Below are 24,100 nucleotides of genomic sequence, written 5' to 3' on the forward strand. Positions count from 1 at the left end.
CGATGTACCTACAAAACAACATATGGGAGATGTCCTGTTAGATGTCCTGGAAATACAGGTCTCAAGCTTGGGAGAGAAGTGAGGGGGAAAGATAAGGATTTTTTAGTCATTACATGGGTAGATAATGGATTAGATCATTCTGTGGGAATTCGTATAGTGAAAAGAAAAGAAGGCTAAAGATTGAAATTTGGGGATAATCTAATTTAAAATCAGGTTAGAGAAAGTGACGCTAGCAAAGGAGATTAAGAATAAACAGAGGCCTTCCCTGGTGGTGCAGTGGTTAAGAATCCGCCTGCCAATGCAGGGCACACGGGTTCGAGCCCTGGTCCGGGAAGATCCCACAGGCCGCGGAGCAACTAAATCCGTGTGCCACAGCTACTGAGGCTGCGCTCTAGAGCCCACGAGCCACAACTACTGAGCCTGCGTGCCACAACTACTGAAGACCACGTGCCTAGAGCCCATGATCCACAATAAGAGAAGCCACCGCAACGAGAAGCCCGAGCACTGCAACGAAGAGTAGCCCCCGCTCACTGCAACTGGAGAAAGCCCGCACACACAGCAACAAAGACCCAATGCCGCCAAAAATAAATAAATTAAATAAATAAAATTTTAAAAAAGAATAAATAGAGAGATAGGGGAGAAACCATGAGTGACATTATCTGAGAAGCCATTATGGAAAAGTTTCAGGAAAAGAGAGGACTTCAACAATATTAGATGTAATAGCAAAATCAAGAAAGAAGACAGTGCTGGCTGATAAATTAGGACATTTTTGGTATTTGTTTGTTTTTTGAGAACAGTTCTAGTAAATGATAGATTAGAATGGGGGAAGAGTTAAGGATCCTGAGAAGGAAAATAGTAAATGCATTTGTTAAAGGCAAAAGCACAAGCTCTGCAGCTACCTGAGATTTCTAAACCTGGGATTTCATCGCAGAACTGGCCTTTCCATCTCTGAAAATTGTGAGGAATCAATGGAAGTAAATAAAGGATGAGGTACCTTGAACAGCTAATTACTAAGAGACACAGAGTTCCCACAGAGCCAGACCTTTGAGAAAGTCATCATTGACTACTAGCATTAATTCCTCCTCTACAAATTCTCCAGGAAACTTACAAATTTCCTTCAGACCAAGGAACAGTGGCTCTTTAGTAAGTCTTTGCCTCCAAGCTAATGGCTACTCTGTCTGCAATTGTGTTTCTTTATCTTAAGCTGTTATTGTTCCATCTTTCACAAGATGAGTAGTTTGCAGGTATGATATCTTGTTGTCCCGTACATCTTTTCTCCTAACAAGTCTTTGTGAGTCCTACAAATAATGCATTTATTTCTAAGCCCCCACCCCTGGTGGTATGCACCAACTCTGCATTCAGTGACCATTTGGTAACTTGAAATCAGCCACAGTGGGAGTATTTAGCCTTCAGAAATGAGCCGGCTCTGTAAATCAGAACTTTTTCCTTTTGAATAGCTGGTTGTTAAATACGTATAAGCACACCACTTCCTATCTATAGCCATCACAGAGAAGGAAAGGATTAAGTGACTCAGCTCTATTCAGCTATCATTACAGTAGTTTATACTCTGATTTGGTACTTCATACTGGAGATAGTACCTCAGTATATAGCCCAGATAAAACAACCATTCCACTCATTTCTATTCATTAAACATTCATTGAGTTTCTAGTCAGGCACTACTGATCTAGATAATGGGAATACTAAAATAAATATGACAGTAATTATCCTCAAGGAATTTATAATCTAGCAGGATAGATAGATGGTAGATAAATAGATGATAGATAGATGACAGATGATAGATAGATAAGAGAGAGACAGAGACTGAGACAGAGAGACATGATAAAGGTATAAGAAAGGCATAAATTAGTTTAGGAATACTCAAGGCAGTGATTAATTCTCTTTGAAGGAATTAAAGAGTTTTCTAGCTGGGATTTCATTTGCAGGATACTGTTTACAAAACTAAATCTTAAATTAACCCTCAGTTTTCTGTGGCCTTTCCTCACTGTCTTCTCCCTCCAAAGTAGAGAACTTAACACAAAATACCTTCTTTAGGAGTCCTATCTAAAGAAAATTATCTATTTACAAGCAGATTTTTACACAATCAGCATTCAAATCAGACAATGATAAGAACTTTGGCTAGGACAGAGAAAAAAATCATCTGGAAATAGCTCCTCAAAAAGCAAGTACCTACAGTTGTGCTACTAACAAAACACAACTTCTACTCTCTTGGAATTATTATATGGAATAAAAATAAGATGATGCAAATGAGAGCATCTTCTTGCTCTTATGATTGTTTCATTTACCACAGTGCCAGGACTCCCTCTGCTCTGTTCTTTTCTCCTCTAGACCCGCCAGACTGATATCAAGAGCCCTGCCCAGAAATTCAGCCCCCCTCTTATCTTCCAAAGATTATGTTTGCCTCAATTTTTTCCTACTTTTCGATCTACTCATGTTTTCTCTCTGAATATGATGTAAATATTCCTACAAGTACTTCTTGATGGCCTAAAATATTTTTCTTCAAACGTGAGCTTTCTTGCTTCCCAGTATTTTGCCATAACCAATTCTTGGACTAGAGTTTTAGACAATAAATCGCAGTTTTATGGTGAGATTCAATAAATTGAAAACAAGCAATGCTTAAGGACGTCTCATAGAGGTTCACGTACAAAGCTCAAATGACCTGAGTTGCTGAGATGCTGTAGAGAACTCAAACTAGGAAATTACTTAATCTAAGAACTTGAAATGAGTGTATAGGAGAAAATGAAAATTTTATTTTAGAAATCTGAGTTTACTTTTTTCTCAGGAATGTTATTATAAAATTTTGATAATAACTTTCCTTGCAGTAGAGCTCTGCTGATGTACTGTTGCTTTCCACTAATGTTAGATAAATAGGGAGAACATTAACTTTTCCAGGCCACTTAAGAACTGTAGGGTCTGGAACATCCCGGAGAACAATAATTTCCCGTAAATTTTTCTGCTCCATGATCTGCTTAATAGTAATGTACAAAACATCAAAATGTTGTCGGGAAAAGCTCCCGCACTGTCGTCCAAGACTTTAATGATCTCCAGTCAGCACAATTTTCAGCTGAGATCCTGTAATCCTATGCAGTAAACCTTCTTTGTTTGTTTCATTAAAGATAATGATGAGCACATCATCCATTGTTCATGTCAGCTGGAAACTAATAGATGCTAATTGTTTAAAGCATTTATTGTATAGTGCCAAAACAATACCAACCATTTCCTAAATAAATGAACTTATTCACATTCGTAACTCATTACCTTGGTATAATAATAATTTAGCTGCTTCTGTCTCACTTAAATTATATAACTTTTGTTTTTCATACTTTAGGAAAAGCAAAAAGAATGAACCATTTTAAAAGTAAACTCCCATAGTAGGTCATTTATAACTTTGCTTTGGGTTTTTTGTGAATTATATACTTGAAGATGCTATAATCTAAATGTATCCAAAATACGTTCCTCTTAAGTTTTACTTTTAAAACTTTTTCCCATTATTTCTCCCTTTCCATATTTCTCATTCTGTTAATCATGTGTCTATTTTTAATGGAAGCCTGAGCTATATTCCGAAGGTAAACATGTTAGAAATAGACAGAAAAATGCATTTGGTACAAGCCTTAGGTAGACAACAAAATCATCATCAAACTAGAGCTTTTAGCTAATTTGTAGTTTTCCTTTATTTAAACTATTCCATTCAGTGTCTTTTTATTTATGACCCGCTGCTTTCGGTGTTGGAAATGAGCAGCTGCTATGCGCTAAGCACATGATTGGGTATTTTGAATATATTATTTCTCTTACTCCTCACAAGAATCCTTACAGTGAAATTTATCCTTATCTTACTGGTACAAAAGCTAAACCTCCGAGTTTAAATTAAATTAAATATTTGACTCTTAGGTGCTAAGAGACTTACAAAGATAAGGAAGATATTGTTCCGGCTTTTTGGAGCTTTTATTCTAATAGGTTTGAAAACTACCAATAAATATGAATACACTCACACCCACACACAGACACACACACACACACACACACACACACACCTATAACAAGAGGTAGCATGTGATGAATTATATAAAGGCTTAAAACTATAGTATGTGGAATCTTATCTTTCCTTAAATTTTACATATCCAAAATTTCAGCTCAGCAAACTAGATTATGTGAGAGGTCTTAGCCAAAGATATGTGCAATGTATATATACCATGTGTGTTTAAAAAAAAAAAATTCTTAAGCCTTAGGCTAACCTGTATGTACCTATGAATCATAGCAACAGGATCAAAAGTCATGATGACCTGAAAAGACAAAGGCTAGAATATGCAAAGTCAGAATCCTAACTACTGAAATACAAAAGTCAAAAAGCAGTTAGGATTCAGAAATGAAGGCAAAGAAAATCAGAAAAGAACCAATCAGGAAGACATGGGATACACAGGTACCAGGTGGCTTTGGATATTAGGATAAAGTACCAGAAGCAAATATTAAAAACGAGGTATCTTCTATGTCAGCCAAGAAGTGCCATTTATTTCCTGCTGAGATAAAGCTATTCCTTATCCTGCAGTTGAGAATTAGTTCCCTATGAGGCGATGGGATATGAATGAACCTGTCCAAATGGGCAGGTGAGGCCTGAGAACATACTGGGGGGAAAGTTTGATTTAATATTTTATTTTGCTTTATAAATATATTTTCTGAAATGTGTCTCTTAGATATATATAGAAATAGTTACATTTTATTATAGCTTAGAGCAGTCTTAAAATAGTAAATTTACTCTTGGGTATTTTACCTAATATTTCTTTTAGTAAATATATTCCTGGAATTGATACTAAGCCAGTATTCAGCTACTATCTAATCATCATGACCATCATTGTCATCATTTGTCATTTATTAAACACTTCTTATGTGTCCAATAGTGCTTTATGTACATTATTTTATTTAATCCTTGCAGCAAACCTAGGAGATGGGTATGATTGTTGTCCACATTTTAACAGATAAAAAACTGTCCGGGAAGATCCCACATGCCGCGGAGCGGCTGGGCCCGTGAGCCATGGCCGCTGGGCCTGCGCGTCCGGAGCCTGTGCTCCGCAACGGGAGAGGCCACAACAGTAAGAGGCCCGCGTACAGCAAAAAAAAAAAAAACTGGAACTCAAGATCACAAACCAAATAATTTATGTAGCCAAGAAAAGCATGTGCTTTTCATGATTACATTTACCCTTAGTACTTCCTGAAGTTAAAAGTTGTGGCTTTTCATTTGCATTTAGATGACATAGTAATCCCATGAGCAAAAGCAAAGAAAAAAATGTAATACCAAAACTGCTTTTCTATTCAACGATAAATTATTTTTAAAGACGTAAATAGCAATATGCTTCTCCTTTTTATTATAAGTTCTAAGAATGAGTAAGATAAAGTTCTCCCAATACAGTGTAGTATTAGGAACAATTTAATAATTTTGAAAATTTTCTTGAAACATCCATTTTTCATATATATATGAAATGTCCAAAAATGGAAATTACTTCCATTTGTGTCTCAACTTGAGATCAAATTTACTTTTAATAAATGTCATGGAAAAAATACATATATACATATATCCAACGTTATCTATGCTAGCCAGTATATACTGGCTATATATGTGTATATATATTATATATATATTTTTTAAATATAATAGTTAACATAGATAATATTGGATCCAACCACTGAAATGCTGTTCTAGGCAATGGCTGAAGACATTGTCATTTAAAGTAAATTGTTTTTGATTTTTTTTTTTTTTTCTTTGTGGTACGCTGGGCTCTCGCTGTTGTGGCCTCTCCCGTTGCGGAGCACAGGCTCCAGACACGCAGGCTCAGCGGCCATGGCTCACGGGCCCAGCCGCTCCGCGGCATGTGGGATCTTCTTGGACCGGGGCACGAACCCGTGTCCCTGCATCGACAGGCGGACTCTCAACCACTGCGCCACCAGGGAAGCCCTGCTTTTGATATTTTAAAATGACTTTAGTTTGAAAAAGAATACCATGGACTAAATGTTCTCCAAATAAATCCACTGTAAATAAATAGTTTTCCTTTTAAAATCAAACATAACAGTTCTATTTACATAGATATTTCCTGAAAAAAAGGCAATAGCTTTTTGAAGAATTTAACTGTATTTTTTTTTTTTTTTTTCTTTTTTGCGGTATGCGGGCCTCTCACTGTTGTGACCTCTCCCATTGCGGAGCACAGGCTCCGGACTCGCAGGCTCAGTGTCCATAGCTCACGGGCCCAGCCGCTCTGCGGCATGTGAGATCCTCCCGGACCGGGGCACGAACCCATATCCCCTATATCGGCAGGCGGACTCTCAACCACTGCGCCACCAGGGAAGCCCTAACTGTATTTTTTTTTTGATAATTTAGAATTCCAACAAAGTCGAAAGTTAGAGTGGATTAAGAAAGGCCATATCTCACCTAATATAAATATATATTTCTAGGTTAAGGATTTGATTATTAAAATTTTGTGTAGCCTTCAAAATAATTCTTATATTTTACATTTAAAGAAAATGACCAGTTATTAACTCAAAAATATACAACAAGATACTGGGAGATCCTGGGGGAAAAAAAAACAGCTCATTTGAATCTGATCTAATGTTTACGCTACACCCTACTGCCATTCAACTTGTCTTACCAAAATGTTTATATCTAGCTAATATTTTCAGTGAATTGTTGTTCATACAGAACTATTTATTAGGGTAATGATTATTCAAGTCACAGTAAATGGTTTATATAAGATAATCATCTTTCTAATGCTTTATGAAATTTGCCAGTATCTATGATATAAAGATCTCCATTGTGAAACTGACCAAGTAAGGATTTTTCACCATTATGTTTAAGAGCATATTTACAAAAAAAAATCTATTAGCAGATAGTCTCTTAACCTAGTAATAGCCATCAGGTAGTAGTCATACAGTAATAATACTGGCTGCATTATTTTATATTCTACCAGACACCACACATGTATTATTTCTAATTTTCAAAATAGCCCTGCAAGGAAGATATTATTTTCCCTATTATTTTATAAACACTGTTTTAAAGGTGAAATAATTTGCTCAAGTTTACCCAGCTAGCAAGTTTTCCTTACTCCACATTTTTCAGACTTCAAAACCTATTCTTTTTTACATTCCACGTCATTAACATAAAGCATTTATGAAGGTTTTCAATTTATCAGAATATTTGAACACCCAGAACACCCTGCACCCTGGCTGTGCCAGATGACCATCTGATTATTTCAGTTCCAGAAAGTTTGAACTATTGTAAATAATAATGATTTTTTCTAGTACTTCTAGGATTCATCAAAATTCCAGCAACCTTTCAGAAATTAAACTTGCTCTTTTCTCTTGACTTTTCTTTAAAAAGTTAGTGTTTTAATAATTAGATTTTATATTATCTCTAGGTTTTCAGTGAAGCATAATGGATTAAAGAGAAAATTGATGCTACTAAAATTGGTTTTTATAAGTTACAATGGCAACTTCATCATACTTTTTTTTCAAATTCAGAAATAAAAAAATTTTTTCTTCCTAATATTAAGCCAAATGTTTATTTCCCAGATTTTACCTAAATGTTCTTCCCTGAGGCCATTCCTGTTGTGAAACTGTTTTAATGGTCTTCATTGGGGTGTGGTAAAAATTCTCTAATTGTCATTGCTAAAAACAAGGGTTTCATATAAACTGAATTTTTCTTTTAGGATAATTGCCATTCACTTTTGTTTTATATGCAACTGAGTGGGGTTTTGCAGTATCCTCTGTGGACAATTAAAGTGCTGAAATAGGAGAAGCGAATAATTGCTTTGTGTGGTAATACTGACAACTTCTGCGTATTTGTCAATCTGTGTTAACAGTATCGATCAGGATGGGATCCTCATAGAGGGGCAGATAATATTTCCACTAAATCTTCGGACAGTGATGTAAGTGATATATCTGCGGTTTCAAGGACTAGTAGTGCTTCTCGTTTCAGCAGCACAAGCTACATGTCTGTCCAATCAGAACGGCCAAGAGGAAATAAGAAAATCAGGTGAGTAAGGGGACTTTAAGCAGGAAGTTCCTCTAAATATATTTTAGAAGATCTTTATTTTTCTTTGAATAAATGTAAAATCTTTTACTTCTAAAAGGTTAATATATATCATTAAGACAATAAGAACTTCTGTACAGATTACTTTTAATTATATTTTGGTCTCCATTTCAAACTTCTTGCACAGAAAAGTTTTACAGAACTTATAGCTATTTTCTTACTAGATTATTTGAAATAATATCATTAGGTATTTTTTCATGTTTGTTATTTAAAAAGTAATTCTTTTATTATATCTTTACTGAAATTAAAGTGATGGTTAAGTGAAGACCTGAATTTTTTAATATTCTAAGGAATATGAAAAATATTTTAGAGGGGATTTTTCCTAGCTGAATACATTGTAGTAATTCAGAAAACACAAGAACATTACTTTTTTAGTAAGGTGCTCTCCCATCCTCTTGAAACTTTTTATAAATGCATGGAAAAAGTTCTCAGTTTTTCAAGAAAATTTATAAATGTAATGTATGTTCTTTAGTGTAATTTTCATTTATCACCCAACCTATAGACTTTATGGACACCTGAGCTAAATTAGTCTTTTTTTACTCCTATTGGATCAAAAAAAAACAATAATGGAGAGACCACAATTTTTTCCATGCAACTTTGTAACAGGAAAATATGATTTAAAAACAATTATGATTTAAGTGTTGCTTACACAGTGCTTCTCTGGTGTACACTGGAGAAAAAGTTTTCAATGCTTAAAAGATGTCATTTTTATTTACGTTTTAGTAGTTATCATTACTTTTCTATTTAATTTTGTATGCACTTTTTCTTGACTTTTTCTTTCTGTTTTGTGTTTATTTGCATGCCTTCAATTTATTTCGCTTTCAAAAGGCCAAAGGGAATAGAAGAGGGAGGGAAAGAAGGGGATAAGCATCAAGAGATAGTTCATGAGGAGGAAGAGGTAAAGGAAGAAAGAATTAATGAGACTGAGAAAGGGAAAGAGATTACAAAAACATGTAATAAGGAGAAAAACAGAGAATCAGGAGACGAGGAAAAAACACAAGATATACCTGAACAAGGGAAAGAAAAAGAACAGTGGAATAAAGAGGATTTGCAAAAGCAATTCTCGCAAGATGATGACAGGTAAAATTTGCTCATTTTCGTAGACATTTCCCATTAGTAATGTCCTTTCTCCTACTCTTAAAAACTATTTTGCCATTTACATTTGGTTTATTTTCTTGTGTTTTATCTATTTAGCTTCTAATGCAACTAATTAATGTTAGCAAATTATTACCTAACAGATTGATTTATTAAACAGTCTTTAATTTGTATACCATAGCTCTGAGAGTCTGATTTAATTGGGTTTTTAAGTTCTTTTTGACTAGGTGGATCAAAGGTAAATTTCCCTTTAGTTTTTTTAGCATGAATTACTGTATATCTTCCTCATTTGTAGAGTCAAACCTTTAAAATGAGGTTCTGAAGGGGCTGAAAAAATGTAGCCTGCACTATAAGATATACTAGAACTTTTAAAACGAATGGCAAAATAGGTAGCAAAAAGTAAGCTTTATTCTGTCTCTGAATAAAGAAAAAAGCAAGTCCCTTGCCTGTCATAGTTATCTGGTGGGGTCTAGTGCAATTCTGATTCCTGAGGAAGATTGTGGAGTAGGAACAGTGGTCTTTGATACTCTGAGAAGATAGAGGCCTTAGGGCTTATTAGAAGGCAGGCATGTTGACTTAGCCCCCTCTAGAAATTCATTCAGCTAGAGAAACTGCCAGAGAAGGAGCTTTGAACAGGGGAAAAGGGAAGAAACATAATCAGCAAGGCATAACAACAACTATGTTTTCATTTTCATAACACAATGCACTAAGTAAATATGAAACCATCTTTACAGTGCTGTACTGAAAGTCATGTCAGCACAAGTCCGCAGTAGACTCCATCCTTCTGCCTGAGGAGATGAGATCTGTCTAGTTACATTTTTCTGAGACTGAGAATTGCAAATCATGTGCATTTTGGAGGGATTTGGTTTTCTAGTAATCCATCCAGACCTTGATTTTGTGCTAGAATGCACTTGGCATAATACTCACCCCGATTGTAAGCCAAATTTTGCTTTATTGTATCTAAATCCAATCTCAGTTTGTGCTTTACTCAGAGTTAAAGAGAAAGATAATTGGAATAAATGTTTACCCCCTGGGTATACAGTTCAGTGTCATAATTCTATGACACTTCACTTTCTGTCTCAGATTGGTATATTTAACTATATCTGTGATCTATGAAGCTTTCTATGTAACAGTCACGAAACCTAAATGTAAATCTTAAATTAGGCATATTTTGTGATTCGAGTCTAAACTAGTAATTTCAAGTCTATTTCGTTGTTTATCTAACTTTTGATAATTACATTACCTTATTAATGAAGACCATTTTTATGGTTTGTTTGGCATAGGGTCATTTCATCATTAATTCACAGAGAAAAGCTTTCCAAGATTTCCTTGGAAAGAGACACAGAGTTTCCTTTCTTCCAAAAACAAAATGTGAGCCTCTAATGTGTTTTCCATTCTATAAACTGTGTAAAGGAGAACACATGAGCCCCTTGGTGTCTGCCTGGAGCCAAAAGCCTATGTTAGCATATCTGGCTTGGTGGGGAAAAGTTTGAAGAAGATTATAACCTTGAATTCTCAATTTTTTAATATTACTTTCTTCACCATTTTCTTCTTGAAAAGACCACATTATTTTATACAGGAAAGGGAAAGATGGTATATTCCTAGCAATGAGTCATCAAGGCATTGTACTCTGCTTAAGTAACTATAATACTTTCGCAACTGTAAACTTTAGGGGGCCAGGCTGATGTCTCTAGGGAACATATATTCCATATGATGGCAAAAAGTGTCAACTGCAATTATTTGTGAGAAGATGCTGGTGTTGCTAATTAATTATTGCAGCATAGGATCTTGAATTCGCTTTCATTTCTCAGAATAAAATGAACAGTCTTTATTCCAAGAGAAGCTATGTCTGAGTACTGCCAGTAACATTTTGTTTTGGTAGTTGATGAACAGAATCATAGATTGTTTAAGTGCAAAAAACAACTTACGTGCTTATACAACATTATTGGAAATAATCTTATTCTATAATGCATCATTGACGTTTACTTGTAATCCAAATTTTGTAAAGGAAAAAACTTTCTGACTTCAGGGTTTAAGTATCTATAGCAATGCTGGTATACTTAAAATTAACAGTGACTACAATGAACCAAATCCATTTTAGTTGCTATTTTCATTACAGTAATTGTATCTCATTGTGTGATACAGAATTATGTTGTTTGTGTTATAGTAAGTATTAAAGTAAGTCTTCTGAATGTACTAGTAGGAAATGAATAGCAAAAAGTAAATTCAAAAAAAGGTCCATTAAATATTTGAATATAGTATTTTTTCAAAGTTGATTAATAAATAATGCATTCACATTTAGCTATTTATATTTCCACACATGTATATTAGCCTGGTTAAATGCCCCCCTACCATTAATGATTCTTTGGTAATTATTTCTAGAAAATCCAAAATTATATTTACCATTTAAAATATTTTTCTCACTCTCTGTACATAGGTATCTATCTACATTATATCTATCTACATTTGCTGATTACATACCATATATATGTGGTAGGCTGGCCCAGAAAAAAAGTGTTCAGATGTAAGGAGAAATCATTCGTTCAACCAATATTTATTCAGAAAATTTGTCAGGCAATATATACTATGAGCTGGGGGATAGAGGTGAAATTAAGCATTTCTAAACTTCTAAGCCTGAGGGTGAAGCAGTTTCTTAGACTTGTGTAGATGGATGTTTAAGGATAGCTCCGTATCCAGAAAATTTCATCAAGAAACCTAAACTAATTCACAAGGATATTTGATGGGAGAATTTGGCACAAGAAGTGGAGATCTTAAGTAAATCTGCAGTGGAAGATAGAAAAACAAATATTGAACAGTATAGTATTGTCAAAACCAACAACATTTGGTAGCTTTGGGATCAGATGACTCATCCATTCCCCCAGGTTCTGTTCTGGGCATATAAGACAAAAGAAAAAATAATTCAAGAAACTCATTATCTATAAATTTTCATAGATAACCAAATAAGATATACTGAGCCTCAACAGATTGCCTGCTTCTCAGATCCTCGAATATTTTTGTATTACCCAGCTTTCCTTTTAATGGAGATGTTACAGTTTATAATGAATGCACTGCCTAAAAACTTTATGGCTTCATTATTGTAAAACAGGTTCAAGATCTATGGTAAGAGTGAAATATTCACACAAAGATTTGTATTAATGAAGACTACACAGAAAACCTTTTGAGGATTTGTGTGGATCTGATATTTAGCAAATTTTTGTGCTTTACATTCTTACGGAAGAGTCAATTTAAAAACGATTATTTGTAAGACCAAAATATAAATAAAAAGTTTCAAAAATCAAAAAAAATTTTAGTTCTCAGGCATGTCTATAAACGGTATGGAATTATGTTTTCTCTTTTTAAAGAAAACGTCCTAGAGATAGGAAAATGTTTTAAAGGAAAAAGATGGCATCAGTTCAAATATTCGTGAATAGCTGTTTTTAAGACTTAAGCCATCTAAATTATCTAGCAAAAAGTTCTTATAGTCTTTAAAAGGGCAAGCAGAATAATTGTTAATGAAATATTTATTACTGCTAACTTACAGATCAGAGTTACAGATCAGAGTTAAAATGTGATAATACATTGTCCTGACTATGTAATATAACGATGCGTGCCGCATATTTACTCCTATGTTATAGACCTCCTCTGCTTTATAATTGTGCATAAAAAGGGGACTTTTAAAAAAAAACACCAAATATCACTCTTAGAATTTTGATCATGTAAGGACCCAGGAATTTGCATTTTTAAAACAAACACCCCCCGAGTGGTTATGATGCTCTCCTTCCTCTCTTTTGGGTTGCTTATATTTCCTAATGAATACTACGGTCAGCTTGTCAATTTGGGGGGGGAAAGGCAGCTGTGCTTTTTGACTGGGATTGTGTTGAATTAGATCAATTTGGGGATTATTGCCATCTTAAAAAATGTTGTCTTCCAATCCATGAACACAAGGTGTTCCATTTACTTATGTTTACTTTCTCTCGATGATGTTTCATAGTTTTCAGGGAACATATACTTCTTTTATTAAAATTTATTCCAAGTATTTTATTTTTGGTGCTATTTTAAGTGGAATTCTTTTATTAATTTCATTTTGAGACTGATCGTTGCTAGTATATAGAAACACAATTTATTTTTATAAATTGATCTTGAAACCTGCAACTGTGCTGTATTCATTTATTAGCTCTAAAAGTTTTTAGGTAATTCTTTAGGATATTCTATATGAGATCATGTCATCTGTGAATCAAGATTACTTGATTACTTCCTCCTTTCTGATCTGAATGCCTTTTTATTTCTTTGTCTTGCCTAATTGACCTGGCTAAAACCATCACTACAATGTTAAATAGAAATGCTCATGGAAAGTTCTTAAAAGAAACAGCCTAGTAGAATTACTTTGCATTAGGTCTAAAAGCATTTTTGAGGATGTCTCCTGTGCCACTCATCCATTTTAGAATAGTCTATATGAAACTTTCTTTTAAAATTTTGTGAGCAGCTCTCTTAAAGAATAGATGTATCTACTTCACTGAAAACAAAACAATGTAATCCATTGTATGTTCTCTTTATCTAGTCTATCAGGAAGTTCAAGTTCATAGCCAAAAGACATGATAATTCCATTCAATTTCTTGAACTACATTATATTATAATCATTATATTATATATAATAATTGATATTTTTATTTTTGCCTCTTTTCTGAGGCTTTGCTCCTTTACCTCTATTTTATTACAATTGTGTTATGTAACTTTTTTAAAAAACTGCCTCAAATTGTATATGCTGCTAACTCGGAACAGTTTTCATATGGTATCCTGCCAACCTTTAGAATTCAACACCTTTACATTCTCTTCTTGAAATGCTCTTTTCTCTGAGCTCTTGTGATTGTACATTCCTTTAGTTCTCTAACCATCTCTCTGATCACCTCTGTCTTCTCTGGGAGCATTCTCTCTGCCCCTTCCATGTTGACATTTTCCAGAATCCCATACTAGGCCTTCTTTTCTTTATGTGTTCTATCTTGATGCTGTCTTCTGTTCCGTGGCTTCCAGTAGCATCTGTGTATTGATGGCTTCCAAAACTGTATTTCAAGCCCAGGTTTCTTCCTTAACCATCTGCCAGATCTATCCAGTCCTGTCCTTGCCATCTTCTTGTCTGTCCTGGGGACGTACCAAACTCAGCATGTAAAATTAAATTCATCATACTGTCACAGAACAGGCAACTACATTTAATAACCCACTCCTCCTTTTGTGCTCTCTTTCTCGGTGGGTGGCACCGGCACCCTCCCATTTGCCCAAACCAGGAACCTAGGCGTCACTCGACTAGTCCTTCTCCACTGAGCACATTCCCTCCCTCCAATCAAGTCTTATTAATCTTAATGCTTAATTATCTCTGAAGTATTCCATTTCTCCCTAACCCTATATCTACTTCTATAATTTAAGCTATTATCTCTTATGGAGATTAGTTTAGTAGTTTAGTTTCATAGATTAGTTTAGTAGGAAAATCTTGTCTTTTAAAAATAATAGCCCTTAAATCTGAACTCGTTATGCTAATAGCATAAAAACATGAGTAATCAGTTTTTCTGAAGTTGTTCCTTTGTGAATTGTGTACTTTGAAAAGATGAATTTTATGGGATGTGAATATATCTTTTAAAATGCTCAGAAGGTCTCTGCAAAAAAAAAAAAAATCTGTAATTGGTGTTGCTTCTTCAGTAACTATTATGAGTGTAGTGGTGATAAAATGCAGATGATATTATGTTTAAGGTTAAGTTTGTCGAGCATGTCTTTTTTTCTATTCCAATACTTCTTAAGAGCCACCTTTCCTTAAAATGTTCATGGGGAAGCAGTGTGTTCAAGAAAGCACCAGGTTTTAGTTAAGATGGTGGTAAAAAGGGTTAAGAATGAGTGGTCAGGGGATAGCTTTGTAACAGCGCCACCTGGCGGCGTTGCTTTGCTGCTGGTGTCACCACATTTTCAGAGCGGTCTTTACAGCTAACTCATAATATTTATACTTCAATACCACATGTCTACTCTTTGATATGAAATCGGAGATCAGTGTTAATTAAAACTTACTCCCACATCTTACATAAATTAATAGACTTATTCAAAGAGTAATTGAAAGAGACCTATTCAATTTAATTGACTTTGTAGTGTAATCGTTATTAGCAATTTCTGTTAATTTGTATTTCTGTGGTGACTGGTTATTCTATCCTGTTATCACACAGGAAATCTTATTCAGAGATGCCTACCCAGATTCATTTTTACTGATGAATTAATTTCATTCTGGTTAGAAAAGCAATTTAGGATTATATACATTTAAAATGTCCATTAACATTCATTTACATATTAAACTTTTGTTTTCTAGCATTACCACTACTGATTAACCTATAGGTAAATAATGTTTCTATTTACCTATCTGCTATAATGGATACAATTCATTTTTATTTATAACATTGTTAACATTTATTTCTAACATTTTCCCCACTGGCTGTATGTTAGAGAGTAAAATAAATTTAGTGTGAAAGTAGAGAAATAATTAAATTGGAATGACTTCTACCATACAAAATAATAGCAGTAGAAAAAACTGCTGCAGTAGTTTCCATAATATTCAATATTTATTTTTACAAGCCAAAAAGGCCGATTAATTCACAACTGTTATTCTAGACTACATGCAATATTCTGACAGTGACTCCTAATAGAACTATAGGTATCCCTCAGGATGAACAAATTTAACATATAGAAGTTTGATTTTTATAGAAATAATAAAAATAATATCAAGTTTGAAGTCAAAGGATTCCCGTGCATGAGTATTATTGTGTTAGATACCAGTATATCAGTACAGTGTGGTACTGTATGGTGTGGCTTCATTTTCAAATGCTGATTCTCCATATAGAAAGGGGGAGTCTAATCTTAAGTGATCAAAAGTCAAAAAAAGAAAATCCACAAACACCCAGCCTGAGACTTTAGAACCGTAATGACACAATTCCAATCTTTAATTTTTAACCTTATCTTGACTTCAGTCTTTCACATTTACTGGCCCTTTTCCTCACAGGCTCTTGCTTTTATTCCTTTGTGTATACGCTCATGTTGCTTCTGGTGTCTAAAGCATAGTTTCTTTCTTTCTCTTTATGAGTAAATTATCTGCCCATCCTTCAATATTCAAGTCAAATACAAATTCATCCAAGAGACACCTCCTCTGCTCTTCCTCCATAATTTACCTAATATTCTTTTACAGTAACAGTTTCTCCTGTGGTGCTCATTTTCCTCCCCTGTGATATAGTTAATTATGTATACATTTAATCTACCATTGTGGACCATTAGTTAGCCTTTTGAGGATATGTATTTATCATTTTTATCTTTTTGTTGTCTTACCTCTCAATATCTACAATACCTCACACATAGTAGGCACTCAATCAAAGTTTGTGCATGAATGTGTGAATCAGTGAGATCATAATAAAGCAGTAGAAGTGTAGAGGTGTGAAGAGCTTCTGACATAGTGCAGTACCCAACATGCTCATCGCAATCTTCTCTGACAACAATGACCAAGAGGTCACTTTTTTCCCCAGTGGAAAGAAACCTATTTATTTCAGAAGTCAGTGGAATTTACTTCAGAGGAGTTTGTTTTATGACACATATGTATTCCAGTTAGAAAAGATTTAGTTGGTTGGTTGGTTTACTGATTTGATATATGATGAATGATAATCATTATTTTATAGATAAAAATCCTGTATAAAGTCTAACAAGAATGGGAGAAAAACAGACAAGAAAAGATAGCAAAGGGTTCATTAGACAGTATTTGAAGATTAGACAAACTCATACCAATCTACTGTGTCCCAAAAGAATGGTGTAAAATGAATTCTAAAATCCTATTGAAGGGTGCAAAGATGAGAGAAATGACTTCATTTGGGGATGGCAAAAATAAGAAACTTTGTAGATTAGTCTTCTGAGACTTTCTATCAAAATATTTTGAATAGATGATATGTAGCATTTAATACTGAAGTTATCTGAAGACAACTGCATATTTTCAGGACACTAAGAATTAACCAACTTAATTTTACTATTTCTGTTTATCATGGAGCATGAATTACTACCTTCCATGATGCACCTGTCATGTGCAGAGACTTAGCCTTCCAGTCTGGCACGTTGGGGATTCAGCTGGCTTGCTTTGCAAAGTTGTGAATAAGAACTTGGTGCCATGTTACACTGACTCATAGTAAGCATAATATCACTTATCCTCATCCAGAATTTATTTTTAGTATTATAAGTAATACCTAAGTCCTCCGAAAATATACATGAGAGATAATATAGCATGACTGCTAAAACTTAGCTCTGGATTCAGACAAAACTGGGTTGAATCCTAGTTCTGCCAGTTTCTAACAATAAAAACTTGGGCAAATAAAAACCACTTTCTTCACCTATATATTAGGGGTAATAATAATAATATTCTTGCAGGATTGCCATCAAAATTTAATAAGATTATATCCTGAAAGCTTCTAACATCATTCCTGGCACATGACAAGCATTTGATATATAATAGGGGTTGATAAAGAAAGAAAAGGAGAGGAGATGGAAAATACATTTATGAAATTCTCACTTTTTTAAGCTTTTAGATCTGCATATTTCATAGAAACTTTCCTATAACACTTTGCCAGATGACAATTCAGAATAAGACAGATCCTTCTTATGTTTTGTACAAGAGAAAATAATTTCTGAAATGCAAAAAAAGATTTTATTATAAGATCATTTTACAAAGTAATAAATATAGTAGAGATTCTGGAAAATTTTTATGGGATGTGCTTCCTAGTTTGAAGTGATGGACCTTTAATGGTCTTGGAGTTAAAATGATTTTATTCCTAAATTGCCTTCATTTATTCAGCCAATATTTTTGAACATCTTCTATATGCCAGATTCTGTGCTAAAATACTGGTTAACAAGACCTAATTCCTTCCCTCAAAGAGCTTAAAGTCCAGAGGGGAGATAGAGAAGTAAATAAATGATTACAATATAGAGTAAAAGTGTAAAAAGTAATTTTAATATGTGATTTGATAATGCTTACCTTTAGTAAAACATTTAGAATAAGTGAACTGAGGCAGGAAGAGACAAATTATTCTTTCAGCATTATCCAGGATAGGAAAACAATGTCAGAGAAAATCCACAATTTCTTATAAGCCACTAACCATTTAAAGTCTTTCTGAATTAATAGCTTAAGAACATACTTGAAGTTTGTCAAATAGTTGTCTTAGCTCTCATGCAAACCAAGCATAAGGCTTTTAAAAAATCTTTTAAAAAATACAATAATTAAAACATTATATATTATTTTTCATTTGAGTCTCCTAGGTTCTCCTACTTAATTGTTTGTTTGCTTTTTAATCTTCCTGCTATGTAAATCTGAAAGGGTCTGTCTCTAGCTAAAATCAGTCAGCAATGTAAGAATATGAAGTGTGAATACTTAGAAATATAAAAACAAATCTTTTGAATCAATGCTTTCCAAGTGTATTTCCAGAAATTCCCATGAACTGATGATTAAAAATAAATGGTTTTAAGGTCAATAAATTTGTACTACACATGCTATCCTTATCTTCGAGATTCATAGTATACATCAGCATTCTGAGAAGTTCTGCAAAAAAGTTGTGTTTAAGCCAGCATTCCCCAAACTTTATGATGGACTATTTTAATGTAATGTTTTCAAAATGTATTTGAGAAGTATGCTTTGATCTCAATGACATGCTTTAATTTTTCATTTCTAACGTTGGCTTTCATTCTCTCCGTGAAATAAATATTTTTATTTTTGCTGAGCTTAAGCATAGAATTATGGTACAAAACTTGGGATTGCCCAGAAGAGATCCTTGGAGCTGCGAAAACTTACTATAAGGATAGATCTTGTCCCTAAAGAAGCAGACAGGTGGGACTAGGAAAAGAATTGTAAAATCAAATAGGAATTAGCAAATCCAACAAAAAGGAGAAGTACTATCCAAGGAATATGGATAAGATTTATCTTTCAAGTAATGACAATAAGAGAGGGGATACATAAAAATAGCTTATATATTTCAGCAAATATCATGAACATTGATCATTTTGCTGACTTTTCATGTATATTTTAAAGTTTAATTCACTCTATTGTTTAAGGAATCACTTCAAATAAAGCACTTAAGCGGCAATGTAAAGAGATGGAGTTGATGAGTGGCCCATTTTATATCTTTTTTATCCTTTTCTATACTTGCAATAACACATTTGCTTGGAACCATTATTTTCAGAGATGAAAGGAGATTACAGGTGTGGAGCTTTATTTATGTCATATATACGCATGTGTGTATATATATGTATGTGGGTGTGTATGTGTGTCTACATGCCATGCTCTAATCTAGCACACACTTAGTAAAAGTCTCCCAATTTCCCTCTATATAAATTACTTCATCTTACTCTAACTTGATGCCTTCTTATTTCTAATTTTCTAGATTCCCAGAGTTGGTTTTACATTGTTATTTAATGGTCATGTAGTGCATGATTCCCATATCCAGTATTTTAGCACATCATTAAGCTTTAGTATTTCTGCCATTAATTGGTATACATACTCTTCATTAAAAGAATTAAGTCTATACATTATATAGAATAAACAACAATCTTCTCTTTATGTTTAAGGATATATAAAATATTCATCAAGGTCTATCAATATAATAATCAGTAAATATTATAAGGGACATATTTATGTACTCGTTAATTTATATAGCTACTTCATTGTGCTAGTATACTTTCAAAGTCTCCACCACTTTATTGTTATAACAAATAATAATGTTAGTATCATATTTGTAGAGTGATTTATTGGTTAAAAACTGATTTTAGGGCTTCCCTGGTGGCACAGTGGTTGAGAGTCTACCTGCCGATGCAGGGGACACAGGTTCGTGCCCTGGTACAGGAAGATCCCACATGCCACGGAGCGGCTGGGCCCGTGAGCCATGGCTGCTAAGCCTGCGTGTCGGAGCCTGTGCTCCGCAACGGGAGAGGCCACAACAGTGAGAGGCCCACGTACTGCCAAAAAAAAAAAAAAAAACAAAAACTGATTTTATATATCATACATATATCCAAATATGATATATATAAGTATATAATATAGTATATTGATACATTATATAATTTAATAGTATATGTATACATTATTTATATGTTATGTACACATTATTTATATATCATATATACATATGTATATAGGATGAGATTTTAACAGTAAACTTGAGAGGTTGACAGAGAGGTTTTTACTCTTTACATTTTGAGATGAGAATTCTCCTGGTTTAAGGTTCTGATCTGCTCTAATAAAATAAATTTAAAATTTGGGTTCAATCTGTACAAGTGGTTATCACTATAAAAATGAAAGGAAACTTTGATTTAGGCGTGCTGCTCTCAGATATTTAGGCAGTATTGAAATTTTAGCTTCATGGGAGCAGTGTCTCCATCTGTCCTGGCAGTGCTGTATCCCCAGTCCCCAGTCCCTAGTGTAGGCCCTCAACAAATACTTGTTGAAGAATGAATGGATCAACGAATGCCTAATTATTTCAGTATTTTTTTTAAATGTGTTTTTTGTTAAAACAGCTGAAAGGCAATGAATAAGAAAGACAATTCTAAAGAATATTTTAAAATATCAAATAATTAGATAAAATTAAGTGCCTTTTCCCACTATTCCTTTAACCACTATGAAATATTATAATCATCATATTCCCTCTGCTTAATTACAATTCTTCTTATTAGTGATTCACAAAATCTTAATGTAGAGCTTCTTTTTCATAGCTGGACTATAATACACAGAAAGCCACACATCATTATTGGAAGAGACTTTAGAAGTTATCTAGTACTCTGAACTTAGGAAGGAATCCTCCTGTATCAGTGGTTCCCAAACCAAGCTCATAAACATATCACTAGGAGAACTTTTTAAAGACAGAATTCTGTACTCTTGACATGAGCATTCTATTCCAGTATATCTAGATGTGATGACCAGTAACCCTATACAATATCATTAATGGTTGATTATCTAATCTACCTGAAGAATTCAGAACTATCTAACCTTATAAGGCAGCATTATATTCTTAGACATCTGTAACTACCAGAAAGACTTTCCTTAATTGAGCCAAAACCTACCTGCCTCTAACTTTAAAAAAATGTTCAATGTCTTAATTTGGAGAGTGATTATAAAAGTATTTACTTTATAATTATTCTTTAATCAAACATATGTCTTATGCACTCCTTTGTATTTATATTTCACAACTTTAAGAACATGAAAACAGGATTAGAAGAGGGAGTTGTGTCAGGGATTATCATCTCAGAAATGAACCAAGTTATATTAATCCACTGGTTTTATGTATAGATACACTATATATATATATATATATATATATATATAAATATAATCTAATAATAGAATATATAAATATAATCTATAACCAGTGGGATATATATAACCAGCATTGTATATAAATATATATGCATATGATAATTCTTTGGTGCAGTTCTTCATGTTTTTTATAGATCTTTTATGCTCCAACCCTAGACTGCTGATCTCAAATTATGTGGGTTTTTTTTTTCAATACAACAAACTATTCCCACTATCAAATTTTACTGAGGGCTACTAAAAGATGTTTAAGCAATTCATTGATTTTTTTTTTAAATCCACAGTTTTTAGTCTTTTACCACAGTATAAAGTAGGATAATGAAATAATAGCTCCTTTATTTAAAAAAAGTAAAACTAACCACAAATAAGGGAAATGTCAAATCATGATCCATTTTGTAGATACATTGTTATGCAGCTTGTGTAGTTAAGTTAATAAACCTAGATTATTAAATATCTAAATTTGTCTCTAACAAATACATTGTTCTGATACTAGAATTCCTAGTTTATGTCAAATTTTATTTCTACATGGAAAGTAATTTTCATATTCTCCAAGTGTGTTTAAAATATTCTCACTGTTGTTTTAAAGTTATTATTTACCTTTAAAACAAAAACAGCACATACCTAAGTGAAATTCTGTTTGGGCATTTTAAATGTTTTTTTTTCCCAGGATAAATGTTTGCCATGTTCCATTTATCTCTATTACATTTATATCTGCTTTTCACTTATCAAGTACAGATTGTTTCTCCACTTGAGGTTATTGCACAATTTAATATTAAATCAATATATCATACATCTTGCATTGAAAGGTTGAAAATAACTTCAAAATGTGAAAATTTACCTCTTTAGCACAATTTAAAAACATTAAAAGTTTGTAACAATGATTTTTTTTAAAAAAACAGGAATGTGAAGATGAAAGAGGACTCACAGGTGTTCATCTCTGATATGAAAGACATTGAAAGAATTAGTTAATATATTTTACTTAAGAAATATATAAATTGTGCTATAAAACTTTTTAACTAGTCTTTTGTGTAAAGTCAAATCTAGTCATTAGTAGTATTTAAGCCTTTAGAAATCTGCTCATAAATGTTAATATCTAATATTTCTGTTAGTCAAAGTAAGACTCCAGAACCAACTCCTTTACTTTGAAAAATCTGAGCGTTCCGTTTTTCTGAAGTGATGGATTAGATATCCATGCCTTAATCATCAGGAGAGTTGCTTTGGAGAATAATAGACTAAAAATTCAATATTACGACAATGCTTTTATTGTTCAATTTTGTTTTTTTCTTTTTTAACTTATTTAAATTTTTCATTTACATAAATTTCTAAGAAAAATATTTAAACCCTGATAGCTTTTTAAGTTTGTATTGAAGGATTGCAATTTTTTTTTTTTTTGTGGTACGCGGGCCTTTCACTATTGTGGCCTCTCCCGTTGCGGAGCACAGGCTCTGGACGCGCAGGCTCAGTGGCGGCATGTGGGATCTTCCCAGACCGGGGCATGAACCCGTGTCCCCTGCATCGGGACTCTCAACCACTGTGCCACCAGGGAAGCGGACTCTCAACCACTGTGCCACCAGGGAAGCCCAGGATTGCAAATTTTTAAACTCTATTAACTATGAGAACACCTGTGAGTCAATATTGTTTATGAATTGAAAATAACTAGATGTATTATCTCAGAATATTACTACATAATAGTTTATAATAATTATTCTGCAATGACAAAATATAATAGTAGCACGCTGAAGCTGAGAGTATAAATGTATTTAAATTTGCATTCAATTAATTATAAATCGTAAAATATCTTAATAATAATGATTAGATTTCTTAAACTTTTAATGAAATAAATTGCATAGGAATAAGCTGTTTCTTTTTTTCTTGTTTCTTTTTTTAGATTTATCTGTTTTTTCTACTTAATTAAAAATTTTTTTATTGAATTATAGTTGATGTACAATATTATAGAAGTTATAGATGTACAATATAGTGATTCACAATTTTAAAGGTTATAGTCCATTTATAGTTATTATAAAATATTGGCTATACTCCCCTTTTGTACAATATATCTTTGTAGCTTATTTTATACCTAATAGTGTGTACCTCTTAATCTCCTACCCCTATATTGCCCCTTCCACCTTTCCTCTACCACTGGTGACCACTAGTTCTCTGTATCTGTGACTCTGCTTCTTTTTTTGTTATAATCACTAGTTTCTTATATTTTTTAGCTTCCACATATAAGTGACATCATGTAGTATTTACCTTTCTCTGTCTGACTTATTTCACTTAGCAGAATACCCTCCAAGTCCATCCATGTTGCTGCAAATGGCATTATTTCATTCTTTTTTCTGAGTAATATTCCATTTATTCCATTTACATATATATATGTATATTTATATATACCACACCTTCTTTATCCATTCATCTGTCGATGGACACTTAGGTTGCTTCCATATCTTGCCAATTGTAAATAGTGCTGCTGTGAATATGGGGTGCATGTATCTTTGTGAATTATTGTTTTGGGTTTTTTCAGCTATATACCCAGTTGTGGAAGTGCTGGGTCATATGATAATTCT

At 33.4% G+C, this 24,100-nt stretch overlaps 1 protein-coding gene across 37 annotated transcripts in view; it reads left to right on the forward strand.

The window, feature by feature from the left end:
• RIMS2 (regulating synaptic membrane exocytosis 2) overlaps positions 1-24,100 on the forward strand; it is a 591,263-nt gene that overhangs the window by 448,747 nt on the left and 118,416 nt on the right. For 15 of the 37 annotated variants that reach the window (XM_065895352.1, XM_065895359.1, XM_065895350.1 and 12 more), the window contains one exon: positions 7,860-8,032. The exons of the other annotated variants lie outside the window; for them this stretch is intronic. In XM_065895352.1, coding sequence (XP_065751424.1) covers positions 7,860-8,032 — 173 coding nt within the window. The remainder of the gene's footprint in view (positions 1-7,859; positions 8,033-24,100) is intronic. 37 annotated transcript variants of the gene reach the window in all.

This window comes from Phocoena phocoena, chromosome 17, assembly GCF_963924675.1.
Source record: "Phocoena phocoena chromosome 17, mPhoPho1.1, whole genome shotgun sequence".
Taxonomy (NCBI): Eukaryota; Metazoa; Chordata; class Mammalia; order Artiodactyla; family Phocoenidae; genus Phocoena; species Phocoena phocoena.